At 47.1% G+C, this 13661-nt stretch overlaps 1 protein-coding gene across 2 annotated transcripts in view; it reads right to left on the reverse strand.

The window, feature by feature from the left end:
* Nucleotides 1-13661, reverse strand: part of LOC138516180 (uncharacterized) — a 341043-nt gene that overhangs the window by 145930 nt on the left and 181452 nt on the right. The window contains exon 4 of one of the 2 annotated variants that reach the window (XM_069631112.1): nucleotides 9357-9419. The exons of the other annotated variant lie outside the window; for it this stretch is intronic. Coding sequence (XP_069487213.1) covers nucleotides 9357-9419 — 63 coding nt within the window. The remainder of the gene's footprint in view (nucleotides 1-9356; nucleotides 9420-13661) is intronic. 2 annotated transcript variants of the gene reach the window in all.

Here is a 13661-nt window from a genome sequence, read left to right on the forward strand (position 1 = left end):
GCTAGTGCCCATGCCAGATTTATCATCTTTTCCATTGCTTTGTTTTTATTTGGTTAACTGTAGAGACCTAGGAGACAAGCTTCGATGGTCCATACCTGGCCTTTTATCCCCTTCTCTCTCAAGCACTGCTCTATTTCACACCTGTATTCTTGAATTTTTGGACAGTGCCAGAATATGTGTCCAGATTTGCATTTTTTTCTCTGCATTTTGGACAGCTCTGTGCAGTGGCGCCCGGGAAGTGTGATATCTTCTCCGGGGTGAGGTATGCCCCGTGGAGTATGTCGAACTGCAATTGTTTTAGTCTGGCATTTATGGATATTTTTTTTGGGTAGAGTTTTGCCTTTGCCCATTCCTTATCTGTGATTTTTCTGTCTATTATTTTTTCTCATGTCTGCCTTCTTTTATTCGTGTCTTTGGGAATCTATTCTGTGAGCGCCTGGTATATCCTGGATACCATATGTCCTCCCTCAGCGACGTCATAGAGCAAGCCTAAGACTGGATTTTCTGTTTGCAATGCTGTCGGAGATGGCCATTTTGTATCTAGTTGTTTGATGAGTCTTGCATGGGTTATAAATTGGCCATGGTGTAGTTCAGGTCTTGAAAGTCTAGTTTCACTCCTTCTCGGGCTAGGTCTCTAGTCGTGATTATTCCCTTGGTCTCCCAATGGTCCCTGCTTTGTTTGAGGTGATCTCTGCTGGTCCCATTGAGTGCTGCTAGCGGTATCTGGGGAGAATAGGGTTCCTCTATTTTCAGTAATTTTTTGGTTCTGTTCCATATTTGTTGTCCTAGTTGTAGGAACGTCGGGGGTTGTGTGATCCTGTTTCTGTTCAGCCACAGCACTTCCTTGAGAAGGTACGGTGACACGGTTTCGCTCAGGAGGGTGTGCTCTACTGTCTCTGTGTCTGCTAGCGAGCAGGCCACGTGTTGTAGCTGGCCCGCTACATAGTACAGTTCCAAGTGTGGTAGGTGCATTCCACCTTCTGTGTAATCTCTGCAAAGTGTCTCCAGGGCTGTCTTATCCTACCTTTGCACCATATAAAGCTACTTAGTATTGTGTTGAGATCTGCAAAAAACTTCTTTGGGATGAGGTATGGCACATTGATGAAGTGATACAGCAGTCTGAACAGGGCTATCATCTTTACCAGTGATATTCGTCCTGCTACCGACAGGGGGAGTTTCTCCCAAAATTTAATAGATGATTCTATGCCATTTTTCGCTCTCAGTGTGTTGGCTTTGTGTGTGGCTTCTATGGAATGATCTATGATTATGCCTAACTAGCAAAATGTGTGGGTGTTCCATTTAAGTTCTAGACAGGGGAGTAGGTCTTCTGTTTTCCTGTCCCGTCCCGCCAGGGGAAATAAGCAGGATTTGGTCTTTTTAATGGTGATTCCTGAATGTTGTGCAAAGTTGTCTAGATCTTCCAGATATGTTCCTAGATTATCTTCTGGATATTGCATATGTAGAAGTATGGCGGCTGCATACAGGGATATGACATGTGTGGTTCTGTCATCCTGTAGTCCCGTGTTTTGGAATGAGTCTCTCATGTAGATTGCCAGGGGTTCTAGCGCTAGGATGTATAGGAGGGGTGATAGTGGACAGCCCTGTTTGGTACCTCTACTGATCAGGAATAGGTCTGAGATGTATTTACCTGTGCGTACCCTTGCTGACAGTTTAGCGTAGAGCATGTGTATCCATCACATGAACCCTTGTCCTATTCCATAGTGTTCTAGTATGAAGCGCCTTAATGTGTTCGCCTCATGTTCCTTTTTTGGATCATGATATATATCCTCTCCCAGGTACCGAATGGTGCCCACTGCCCACTGAAACCCCAGATTCGGTAAGTAATCCTGTTCAAACTCTGCCAGGCTCACATGTAGAAACAATCTCGACTTCCCTTTACTAATAGTGATGCCAGATAGCCTTGCAAACCCATCCCTTACAGCTAGGACATGTGGCAAGTTGTCTGCTGGATTTTGCACATAAAGCAGCATATCGTCTCCATATGCCGAGACCACGTGCATGCTGTTCCCCACCGGTATGCCAGCCTCCTTGAAGTCCTTTCTGAGAAATACCGCCAGGGTTTCCAGTGTCAAGATGAACAGCCCTCCTTTCTATCCGTCCCCTGCGGCAGGCCTAGTATCTGTATGTTATTGCGTCATGCTCTCCCCTCTGCGTCCTTGGCTCTGCTTAACAGTGCAGCCCCATACACCTTTGACATGGCCTCCACTATGCTCTGCTTGTTTTCGTCTGCTTGTGTCTCCCCTGACTACACTCTCTATGCCAGCCACCTGACGTCCTGCCGCAACAGCTACACATCAATTCTGACCTCATCTATCCCCCTCTCTCGGGTAGTTTGGAGCATTGCGATAGCTCTCAGAATTTGATTCCCTTTCACTTTTGCATCCAATTGCACAGGGTTGCTGTCTTTAGGGGCCTCACTGTCCCCCTGCCCTTTGGGAGTGAATGCCTCCATTCTGGTTTGCCTAGTTTTACTCTTGTGCTGTCTGTCTGGCATGCATGCGGTTTGCTCGTCGCATGTCACTATCCTTGTTGATGACCCCACTCTCGATGCCAGCACTGCAGAATGGTTAATTTATCTACTAGTCCAAGCCTGACCTGTAAGTTCTATGGCGGGGGGCGTCTCCTGCCGGTGTACCGCATCTCTGAGGCAGTGCCTTCTTGGCCACATAGCGCAGTTCTTGTTTCCTGCCCTGTATGAAGAGCAGACCAGAAGGCGCTAGTGCTTCCCAGGCTCCCAAGTGGCACAAAGTCCCTCAGGGTCCTAGCCCCCCGCTCCTTTGCTTCCACTCTCCTTGATGCGTCACTGCCCCAGCTCTCTCACATTTCGCTCCCACCTGGAGGTCCCGCAGCACCAGCAGCTGCTCCTCGCTTCACTGCAACCAGCTCTAATGCAGGGTGCCCAGCGTCGCCTTCCCATGGGTAAGGCCAGCAGATCCTCGCTCTTCTCCGTCCCCCCTCCACAGGGGCTCCTCGGCGCTGCAGTCCTGTCCCTACTGTCCTGATGACCTCCTCAGATTCTTACATCCACGCAGGTCTCCCCCCCACCTCAACATGCCCCAGCAGAGCAAGTCAGGCGGCCGCCAAGCTCGCCCTACTGTTGGGCCATCAATGGTCGCAGGAAGGCCACTCTCCGTGCTTTCGCTGCTTTCCGAGGTGAGCACCTAGACCAGGCGCCAGCAGCCACTTGCAGCCGACTGCCAGCGCAAATGTCTGTATTCCCCAGCGGGCCTTCCTCCGTCTTGCTCTTCTCATCTCTGTTTTACACAAAGCAGCCCAAACTCTCTGGAAGTGGGCTCTTGCAGCTGAAAAGCTGGCAGTAATCAGCCCTGCGTTGGGCTGTCCTCAGAATGAGTGGCAATCCTGAGCCGACTCTTGACCCCGGCACCTCCGATCAATGCGTCCCGAGTGCACTGCTGCTCTGCCTCTCAGGCTACTGTGGGGACTGTCTGCCTCGTTCACTGCTGCTCTCATCCTGCCGCTCCAAGTGTTCGCTGCACTCAGGGCCAGGGGCCACCTTCCCACAAGGCTCTCATGCCATGTTTCTCGGGACACCTCTCCCGTTCCTTACTGTTTTCGCACAGCTTAAGGGCGCACCGGCTCAATGCCGCCCTCCAGGACCTCACCGGTTCTCCCTCAGTCAACAGTCGCCATATTGGCAAATTCCTGCGACTCGCTTCATGCGGCTTCCCAGTTGCCTCAGCCCTCGAGATTCAGCACCAAGACTCAATCTGCTCTGGACACTTTCCGGTGCAGGAATATCACAACGTTAAGTATTTGTATGCTATTTTTATGGGCGCATCAATTACGGATCTGGCGAGAGCTCGGAAAGTCTGCTGATCACTGGATAGCTTCTGGCCTCGCCCCCTATGGTGTTTCCTTGTTGGGACATTTGATTGAAATGGAAGCTATGGTTTGGGTTGCCTTTATTCAATTTCGTACTTTCTTGCAGTACCTTTAAATTTTGGCTTTTGGTAGCTGTTTCGATGGAGACGTTAGCTTCCTGCAGAATGGTAATACTGCTTATTTTCGCGCACCACTTGCACCTTCTCACATGGGACCCAGTTGATGTCAGGTCTAACCTGCTGGGGAAGGGAAGCAAAGGTATGTTAGCATGAGCACTTAAAGAAATGTAAAGTCGGCTATAACAGTAGCACAGCTACAGCTGTTAAGGTGCCTGTATGACTAAAGGAAAAAAGCAGCTTTGTTCAAGATGGAGCCCTGAATTGTGTACTGTGAGAAACCTGTGGCGTTTCTCCAAGGTTATTCCCGGGGATCCTTTGTTCAGTTGGCCTGGGGAGGGTCATCGCTCTTGGTTCCCAACCCTGGGGGCGGACGAGCGAGGGAGGATCACCTGGGCAGGGGGTCTTTGGGGATTATGTGAGACACGCCTTTGGGCGAGACATGGTATTCCTCTGGTTCTGATGCACCCCTACCCGACATCCCCTCAGTTGTCATGGGATATTGTAAACAGTGTCCCATCATACCCCAGTACCTTACATCAGGGAAAACAAAAACCATCCCTAAAATCCAACATGAGTTTTGTCCCTTATTCCTCAAAACCCACTTTTCAACAGCCCTACATTCAAACCCCTTTTCCTGACAAAAATCCACAACATTTTTATCCTTTTCTTGTAGAACACCACAACTCCCATAATCCCATTTTCCTATTGAAATACACAATGACTGGGACGAGGAAGAGGCAGATGGGAGTCATGAGGATTACCCATAGGAATCCATGTGCAATGGATTCCTATGGGCAGTCTCCATGCATACATGCCAACATTCTGTGACCAAAAATCTGTAGGAATCTTAAAGTTTCAAAAATAGTCAGGCGAGGAGGTAATGATAGGCATAGGGTGCGTCAATGACAATGAGGCGCCTGCCACGCCTTCTGCCACCACACCAGCTTGGGGGAGGCCTTGAAAGACTCCCCCCGAGCTGGTGTGGTGGGGGGCTAATGGCGCCTTTTGTCATAGGCACCCGCGGCGGAGGGGCGCATTTAGCCCGCTGCCATGGGCGTCTTTTACATCAAAAGCCTGCATGCTGCACCTTCTCCCGCTACACCAGCTCGGGGGAGCCCTTGAAAGACTCCCCCGAGCTGGCCTGGTGGGGGGCTAATGGACCCTTTTGTCAAAGGCACCCGCAGCGGAGGGGCGCATTTACCCCGCCGCCGTGGGCGCCTTTTACATCAGAAGCCTGCATGCTGTGCCTTCTCCCAATATGCCAGCTCGGGGGAGCCCTTGAAAGACACCCGCAAGCTGGCGTGGTGGGGGGGCTAATGGCGCCTTTTGTCAAAGGCACCCGCAGCGGAGGGGCACAGTTAGCCTGCCGCCGTGGGCGCCTTTTTTGCATCAAAAGCCTGCATGCCGCGCCTTCTCCCGCTACACCAGCTCGGGGGAGCCCTTGAAAGACTCACCTGAGCTGGCGTGGCCAAAAAAAAAAAAAAAATGTTTCTTTTTTAAAAAAAATCGGTATTTGTTGCCAATAAATCGGTAGACTGCTTAAAAAGCGGTATCCTACCACCTAAATCGGTAGGGTTGGCAAGTATGTTCATGTTGTCCAGATAATGAGGTCAGGCAGAGTCAGGCAGGGAGGGACAACTACGCACATCTGATTCCAATCAACTCTAGCTGGGAGTATAAAAGCAGCAGCTAGAAACAGCATTTTGAGCGAGTTGTAGATGCTGGAAGGTGCCGGAAAAAGCCCCAGTGAGTTGGAAAGACCCTGGGAGACCTGGAGGAAGAAAAACACCCAAACACTGGCCCTGCTACCAAAGAGGAGATTGCAGTGTGGAGGAGGAAACTGTCCTTCCAGAAGGCAAGAGCAGGGGCAGCTGGGGTTGCCTGGCAGCACCAACAGTTAAATTCCTCCCATGGGCCAGGCAGGCAAACCCTGGTCTCTGAGGGGCAGAGGGAGATTCCCTGACCTCCTAACATCCTCTTTTGGCTCCTGCAGCTCCCAATGACAGAAAATGCCATTTTGGGGAGAAATTAAGTGGGAGCAAAATTTGCACTAAAAGTCCCCAAACTATTTTTTTTTAAATTGTGAACTTTGTAAGGAGTCTCGAGCCCGGCAGAGGGATGTTTTCTTGCTGAAAAAGGGTCAGAGCCCAGCCAAGGGTGAACCTTGAGGAACTTTAAGAAGGTTCCAAGCCGGGCAGAGGGAGACTCAGTGATGAAGGGAAAGACACAAATAGAGCCTTCAAGGCCAGCTGTAGAGTGGTCCAGCGCCACGTGGGTGCTCATGCAAAATACTCTGGCTGCTCCCCCTTTGTTTTGTTTTGAAACTACAAGAACCAGAAGGCCCTAGGACAAGGCAGCGTGAGATGTCAGAGTGGTCCTATCAGGGTCCCATCAAATCCCTTGGATTCGGAAGTCTCTCGCCCATTGTGAAGAGAAAGCTAGGGGAAGGGAACCCCCTCACTTTCTGAAGAAAATAGTATGGAACAAGGCAAGCGTGAACCCGACAGAAGGATGCCGAAAGAAAGCTAGGGGAAGGTAATCCCGCTTTCTGATGAAACTGTTAAAACTGTGAAAGAAGGCAAGTGTGCCGACGAAAGGTAGGGGAAGGGATGAGTTTCTAATGAGAGGAGCTAATCATGAACTGTCAGTAAAAGCATGAACTGTGTTAAAGATGGCTATGTGAACCCGACAAAGGGATGCCAAAGGGAAAGCTAAGAAGAGTGAATCCTGCATTGTGTTGAAACTAAAGTGAACTGTGAAATAGGCAATTGTGAACCCGGCGGAGGGATGCCTGTGAATCGGGGAGAATTCTGATACGCCTGAGAACCTTGTGTTGATCTTGAGAGTGAAAGGACGTAGTGAAACCGACGGAGGGAGGCACAAGTTGCAAGAAGGATCCGAGTCCGTCAAAGGGAGATCCAAGGGGTGAAGAACATGGTACAAGATTACCTAAGGAACTTTTGTTTGTTGTTTATGTGCAGCTGGCCTTCTAAGGCAAGAGACTTTGTAGAAAAGAGACTTGGCCACTAAAGGTCCAGGGATCGTTGAATGGAACTGTAACCTCGTGCTTGCAAGGCCCAGGAGTGTGCTGTGCTCACAGTTCCTCCTGCCTTGTCCCATGTCTAAAACGTGGGAAAGGGAGACCCAGCCATACCATCCTGACTTATTCTTTTGTGAACACTTTTCTTTTTTTGGTGAACATTATTATCCCACACTCCTTTTGTAAACGTTGTGGTAAGGATTGGCAATCATTTTTTTTTCTCACTATAGGCCCTTTTTATTTTTGTTGCCATTCCAACACCAGGTGAGTGAAGCCCGCAAAACAGCACATCCTCATATGTTACCATGCACTGAGCTCAGCCAGATCCTTGCAAATGGGCAGATTGGTTTTCCTCTAGTACCACACTATTGAGAAAGTAGGGAAGTGCAGTGACTTTCTCTTCAGGCATATCAGCGACAGAAAGAAGAAATAGATTAAGTAGCAGCCACTAGACAAGTATCTGGGTACAGAGTGTTGGGTTTATCATGGATTGGACAATATTATAACTGTAGATAACAGGTACTGTATGACATGCGCTCCCACTGGCTACTATGGAACGGGAGGATAGCTCAGGGGCAACGTGATCACCTTGGAAGCAAGGTGACACAGAGCAACACAGGTTCGATCCCCGGGTCTGCACTTAGAAACCTCTGGGTATTAAGTGCGGTATAAATAACCTATCATATTGTATGTTTGCCATTGTATGCCCACAGACTTAGGCTCAATGCCAGGGCTCCGTAGGAGTCCTACAGGACTCCATGGAATGGGGATTTACCGGCAACTCCGCCACCAATAATATCACGGTAATACCGGGATATCAGGCGGCAGAGACGGTATTATAGTCCCCCGGTATCCCACTGGAATTGCCGGCGGGATAGTGGGGGACTTGTAATGAGCCAAAATTACTGAATTTGCTGAGTAATTACATAATTCAACCAAACAAGTACCAATATTCTAGCTGTTGCCATTATCTGACAGATACCCATACAATCAGCAAGGTTTTGCCATCATGTACGTAACTACTTTACTCACAAAATGTACCAAGTCAGCTTGCACTCACACCAGCTGCTCGGTTTATCCACCCTATGCCTGATTCTCACTCCATATGCCAGGCTTCGCCCAAAAATTCCCAGGAACCCACACTATATTCCATGGATGGCATTAATTTTTCCAGGTTCCCTCACTATTTGTAAAATATATTACCCAATAATGACCTGCTACTGACAACATATGCTAGATTTTGCTCTTAAATCCCAGGTACTGCGTGGCCATGTATTCACACCATTTGCCCTGTCCTGACATCATATGCCAAGGTACTCCATATCAATGCCTAGCAGCTGTGGAAGCCAGCCTACTGTGCCATCCTGTCTTTACAGAATGGTGGAGGTACTTCCTGTGGCTGCATGAGAATAGGAACAGGCATGCCACACACCTCTCCTGTGTAGTAGCACTGTGCATGCGCTTGCTAAAGGAGAAGATGGTGGCCTCCAAGCTCTCCCTTCCTCGCCCCTCCTCCTGCCACTGCTGCCACAGGTAAAAACATCAGAGGGAGGTAAGAGAAGGGCAGGCTGCTGTAATCCTCTCTTCTGGCAGTGGGAGAGGAGTGAAACATTCCGGCACTCCTCTTGTCTAATCTGGTTGATAAGATGTCTGACATGTCTGATAAGATGTCTGACATGGATGCATTTTTTTCTGATGGTTCGACCCCAACTCGTTAGGCTTATCCTTTCATCTACCAATTCTCCACTGTTGTACATCTGAAACCCGATCACAGCCTATTGTCAAGGAAGATGGTTGTATCCTAACCAAGGAGACTTTGCAATATTCTTACTCACACATTTCTCATTTTGCTACCCTACCAGACCATTGAGGGGAGGAAGACTATCCACTTGTGATGGCAAAATCTATCTCTCCAGTTCGGAGGCACTTCCTGTTAGGATGTGGGCTTGCCTAGGAGTCTTTTATGCCTAAAACAGAAAGACATCTGAACCACAGACCACTGAGTAATCTCTGGGGAAAGGACCCCTGCACAATTTGTCCCAATCACCTAGAGGCTTCTCAACCGACAAGCTGAACCAATCATCCAATAAAGCATCAAGCTCCATCCAGTGCATCCTAACAATATCCAGCATATTCCAAGATCCTACCTCTTTACATCCATTCACCCATGCACATTACATATTTGGACATGACACGCCAATAGCATTTGGCTGCTACCTATTGCAACGCTGTAATCACATCAGTTCTCTCATTACATGGGGCATTACATCAGTTATCCCAGTAATCCATATAATAATTTTTAATTTTAAAATGTTGCCATTGTTTGTACTTACCTGTTCACACAGGAGCTGAACAGTAGGAAGGTCACCACTTAACACTGCTAAATGCAAAGGAGTCTGTGGAGAGTAACACCAATTTCTATCACTCAATGGATTGCATAAATTCAAAATAAAAACAAACAAATGCAACATAGTTTTATAGATCAAACAGGGACAATATTCGATTATCTGGATCTGTGGCCACTGATTTAATCTCTTAAACATCTCTTACACATCAAGCAGGACACAACCTGGATCACATTTTTAAGTCTGTTACTTAGGTGTCAGTGCCTTGGTTGGATCATTATGGAATTCTGTTCACTATTGCTGACCCCTTAGTACCTGCATCACTTTCTGTACAATCCTGTTAGTTAAATGTAAGCCCCTCAAAAGGGTAACAAAATAATCAGCTGAAGCTAAACTTTCTAAAATAAATCTGGACTCCACGTGTTCCTCTGATCCAGATGATTTTTTTGACCAGCTTTATAATCGTCTGGCAAACACTACTGATGTTCTAGCATCAATTAGAATGTCTACATTAAAGAGATCAAAACTCAAATATGACTGGCTCACGCGAGAAATTAATATTTAATGACACTCAGCTAGGGATCCAGACAGGAAATGCTCACTTCATCTGTGCATTCAAATTCTATACAAAAGAGATAATTGAGCATATGAAACTGCAATAATTAATGCAAATAACGGCTTTTTTCTCTAATAGGATATAGAACATATAAAACATGGCAAGAAAATTAATCTCTAGATTGGTCAACCCTTAAGCTTTTCCACTTACCTTAATCCCCTTCCAAAAACCGATTCGTGGACTATCAGCCCATTTAAAGATAACAATAGAAAATCATGGTCACTGTTACCTATCTACCATCTTCTCAAGGGTTACTGTGCTGCACCCCTTGATTGTCACCTAGATTGACAGATGACTTTCTGTCATTGATAAACAAATTACTGAACTGTTAAATATATGTTTAGCCCCCTTTAAAGAAAACACATCTGGTTCCAGCCAACTTGGTAAATTAAACCCCATATTTCAATTCTCCTTCCTCGACAATCAATTGCAGTGGGCAGTAACATGCCAGCTGACAAAGTTTGTTGAGATACAGGGGTTACTTGATCCGGATCAGCTGCATTTTAAACCAGGCAACAGCATTAAATTAAAAACAACTACAAAGACTGATCATATAGAGATGGAATTAGAGAGTGGACAGACTGTGGCACAGCTTTTTTTATCTGGCCACCACATTTGATACAGTGAACCATCAGATACTGATAGACCATCTGAAATCCTATGGCCTGGAGGGCCTAATTCTTAAATGGATGACCTCTTCTCTCACCTGCCAATCCCAGGTTGGGGAGGGAAGGGGAGGACAGACAAAATGTTCCTGCTAGGTCATGGGACAATTCGGATTGTGCCAGTGCAGTAACAAGGATGGAGGGGGAGAGGGGAAGTGTAGGGAGGGGAGAAAGGAGCAATGCTCAGGAGAGAGGGGAGGGAGACTAAGAATGGAGGAGAGAGGGGGAAGAGAGGGGCAGGGGAAAGGAGCAATGCCCAGGTGGGAGGAGTCAAAGGGTACACTGTTCACTTGCACTTTTGTCAGTAACAGTAGGTAAAAAGCAGCAGTGGAAAGCCTCACCCTACAGAGCAGGGGGCTACATCAGTATGCAGTAACAAGTAGGTACAATGCAGTAATAGAAAGCTTCACCCTACGGTGCAGGGGGGGTACATCAGTATTCAGTAACAAATGGTTATAATGCAGTAATAGAAAGCCTCTCCCTACGGCGCAGAGGGGTACATCAGTATGCAGTAACAAGTAGGTATACTGCAGTAATTGAGAGCCTCACCTTACAGTGAAGGCGGGCTACATCAGTATGCAGTAACAAGCAGGCACAATGCAGTAATGGAACATCTCGCCCTATGGGGCAGAAGGCTACATCAGTATGCCGTAACCAGTAGGTACAATGCAGTAATGGAAAGCCTCACCCTACGGTCAGGGGACTACATCAGTGAGCAGGAGCAAGTGGGAGTAATGCAGCATTGGCATGCCATGCCTCAAGAGACAGGGAGCAGGACAGGAGTATATGTACAAAAGAAGATAAGAATGGCTAGGAGCAGGGAAGCAAGATGGAACGGACAGTGTTGAGTTTAACATAAGGTCTGGTAGGAGGCAGGCAGTGGGCCGAAAAGGTAGGTGTCAGGACACCAGAATGCTGAATAAGAAATAAAAACGGTATCAGGCAGCCTTCATGTTCAGGGCGAGGCAAAGTAAGTCAGGGGTTGCAAAATAGACCGCCATGGCAAAGGTTCGATCATGAGGGTGCAGAGCAGGTAAAGGTGGGGCGGGCTGAGAGTCAATCAGAGTCACAGTTCAATGAGACAGCAGGGATGACAAAGTAAGATGATGGACCCTGAGGACTGGACAAGCGGTTCAAGGCATGCACATCAACTCAGTGGTATGTAAATCCTTACCAACGGAAAAGGAGGTTGCACAACTCAGAGAGTAACGGGGTTGAGGTGAATCCAGTGGGAGAGCAGAGCTTCCAGTGAAGCTGCGGTGCAAAGAAAGTGAGCATGAAAAGTAGGGGCCGATGTGCTGAACACGCCCGGAAAGGCCTAGACAGACAGTGATGGCAAAGGCTCTTGGATGTGGGCCTTATATGGGATCTGGCTTAGCCTGCCGGCTCCCATAGTGTCCAGGATATAAACAGAGTCCCATCCAATCCACATCTAGCAGAAGCGGGAACACAGAGTCATCAGGACAAGCCGGTCTGTGGCGGTCCATTACGCTCGGGGGTGCAAGGCCGAATTCTGCACGATTAAGTAAGTCGATATGAGTAATGCCAGCATTATGTCTTTGATTGAGAAGGCCAAAGCTAGATCTGCGATTAGGACCACACAACTGGAGGAGTTGCCTCTCACGTCCGCACCTGCTCTGCTACTATTCGTGAGTGCCTTCTTGAGAGGGAAACAGCGGCACTGGCTTCCCACTCTAGCAGGGGTAACATGCCAGGAGTGGAGGAACTAGTGCCCTATCTAAAACCATTTGGGGAGCAACAGAGTGCTCAGCCACCAGTAATACATGCAAAGGCAGAGAATATTAGCATTCCGCAATACTTGAATGGACATCATGGCTTCAGGAGCATACCGATAACAACTATGTTAAATAATGGTCAGGTAGAAATAAAAATGGATGGGGACACACATACTCAGTCAATAACACCACTGAGTAAGCCTCACATACCCTCAGCTACTAGAACCATGATAGGTTTAAAAGGTCTGTTGCTTAATACAAGATCTCTACTTAAACATGATTTGGATGTTGCAACATATATAGTCCTTCATGACATAGATATATGTGCAATTGCGAGACCTGGAGCCACGCGGTGGCCGTCCCCTCACTGGCGCTGGCTATACCCCAGGGATATGACATCCTCTTTTAGGACAGATTAGATGAGAAACAGGGAGGAGTCTCTTTTATTTCTAAAATTACTCTAGACATCTGGAGAATTGACTCCTTAAACCCTGATGGATGCGACACACTACACATAAAAATAAGGACAGATGCAGAAACCACTTTTAATGTGGTTCTCGTGTATACACCTCCATCTGTCATGCATGATTTTAGGTGTCCTGTCAAAATTTCAAAAACCTAGTTTCGAAATACAATAGTTTTGAAACAAAAGGATTGAAACAAATGCATTTTTTAAAATTGAAATGTCTTTTTTTTGGTTCGTATAATAAAATTAGCGGTTTGGGGGAAACCCCCTTAAAAAAAAAGAACATGCATTTGAAAAATAAAATGTCGATCCTTTTGTGTCGAAACATTTGTATTTTGACACTATGACTGTCGAACAATTGACTATAAACCATGATTTTACTAACCAATTACGTAACTCACTGTTTTCCTTTTGAAAACCTAATACTAAAGTTCTTCTTCTAGGAGACTTTAATTACTGGTTGACTTATAGGAGTGACACACAAGCCAAGTCCCTTGATGAGGCCTTAGTGGACCTAGGGTTCGAACAACTTGTAAAGACACCTACACATGATAAAGGTAATACATTGAACTGGATAGTGGGCTATAATGTATCCCTAGCCAGTCAGGAGATATCCCCGAGTCCATGGTCAGATAATTTATTTATTCATTTTGTTTTTGTATGCGATAGGGCGATCGCACACAGGAAAGTTGTTAAGACCACTGTGATATGTAGAAACATCAAGAATCTCATCCCTGATGCCATACATCCATGGCTAACATCCTTGTCTCAGGAAATTAATGACTCCCTTTCTGTGGATGAAATTGCGGA

The sequence above is a fragment of the Ambystoma mexicanum genome, chromosome 6q (assembly GCF_040938575.1).
Source record: "Ambystoma mexicanum isolate Mex_15411 chromosome 6q, UKY_AmexF1_1, whole genome shotgun sequence".
Classification (NCBI taxonomy): domain Eukaryota; kingdom Metazoa; phylum Chordata; class Amphibia; order Caudata; family Ambystomatidae; genus Ambystoma; species Ambystoma mexicanum.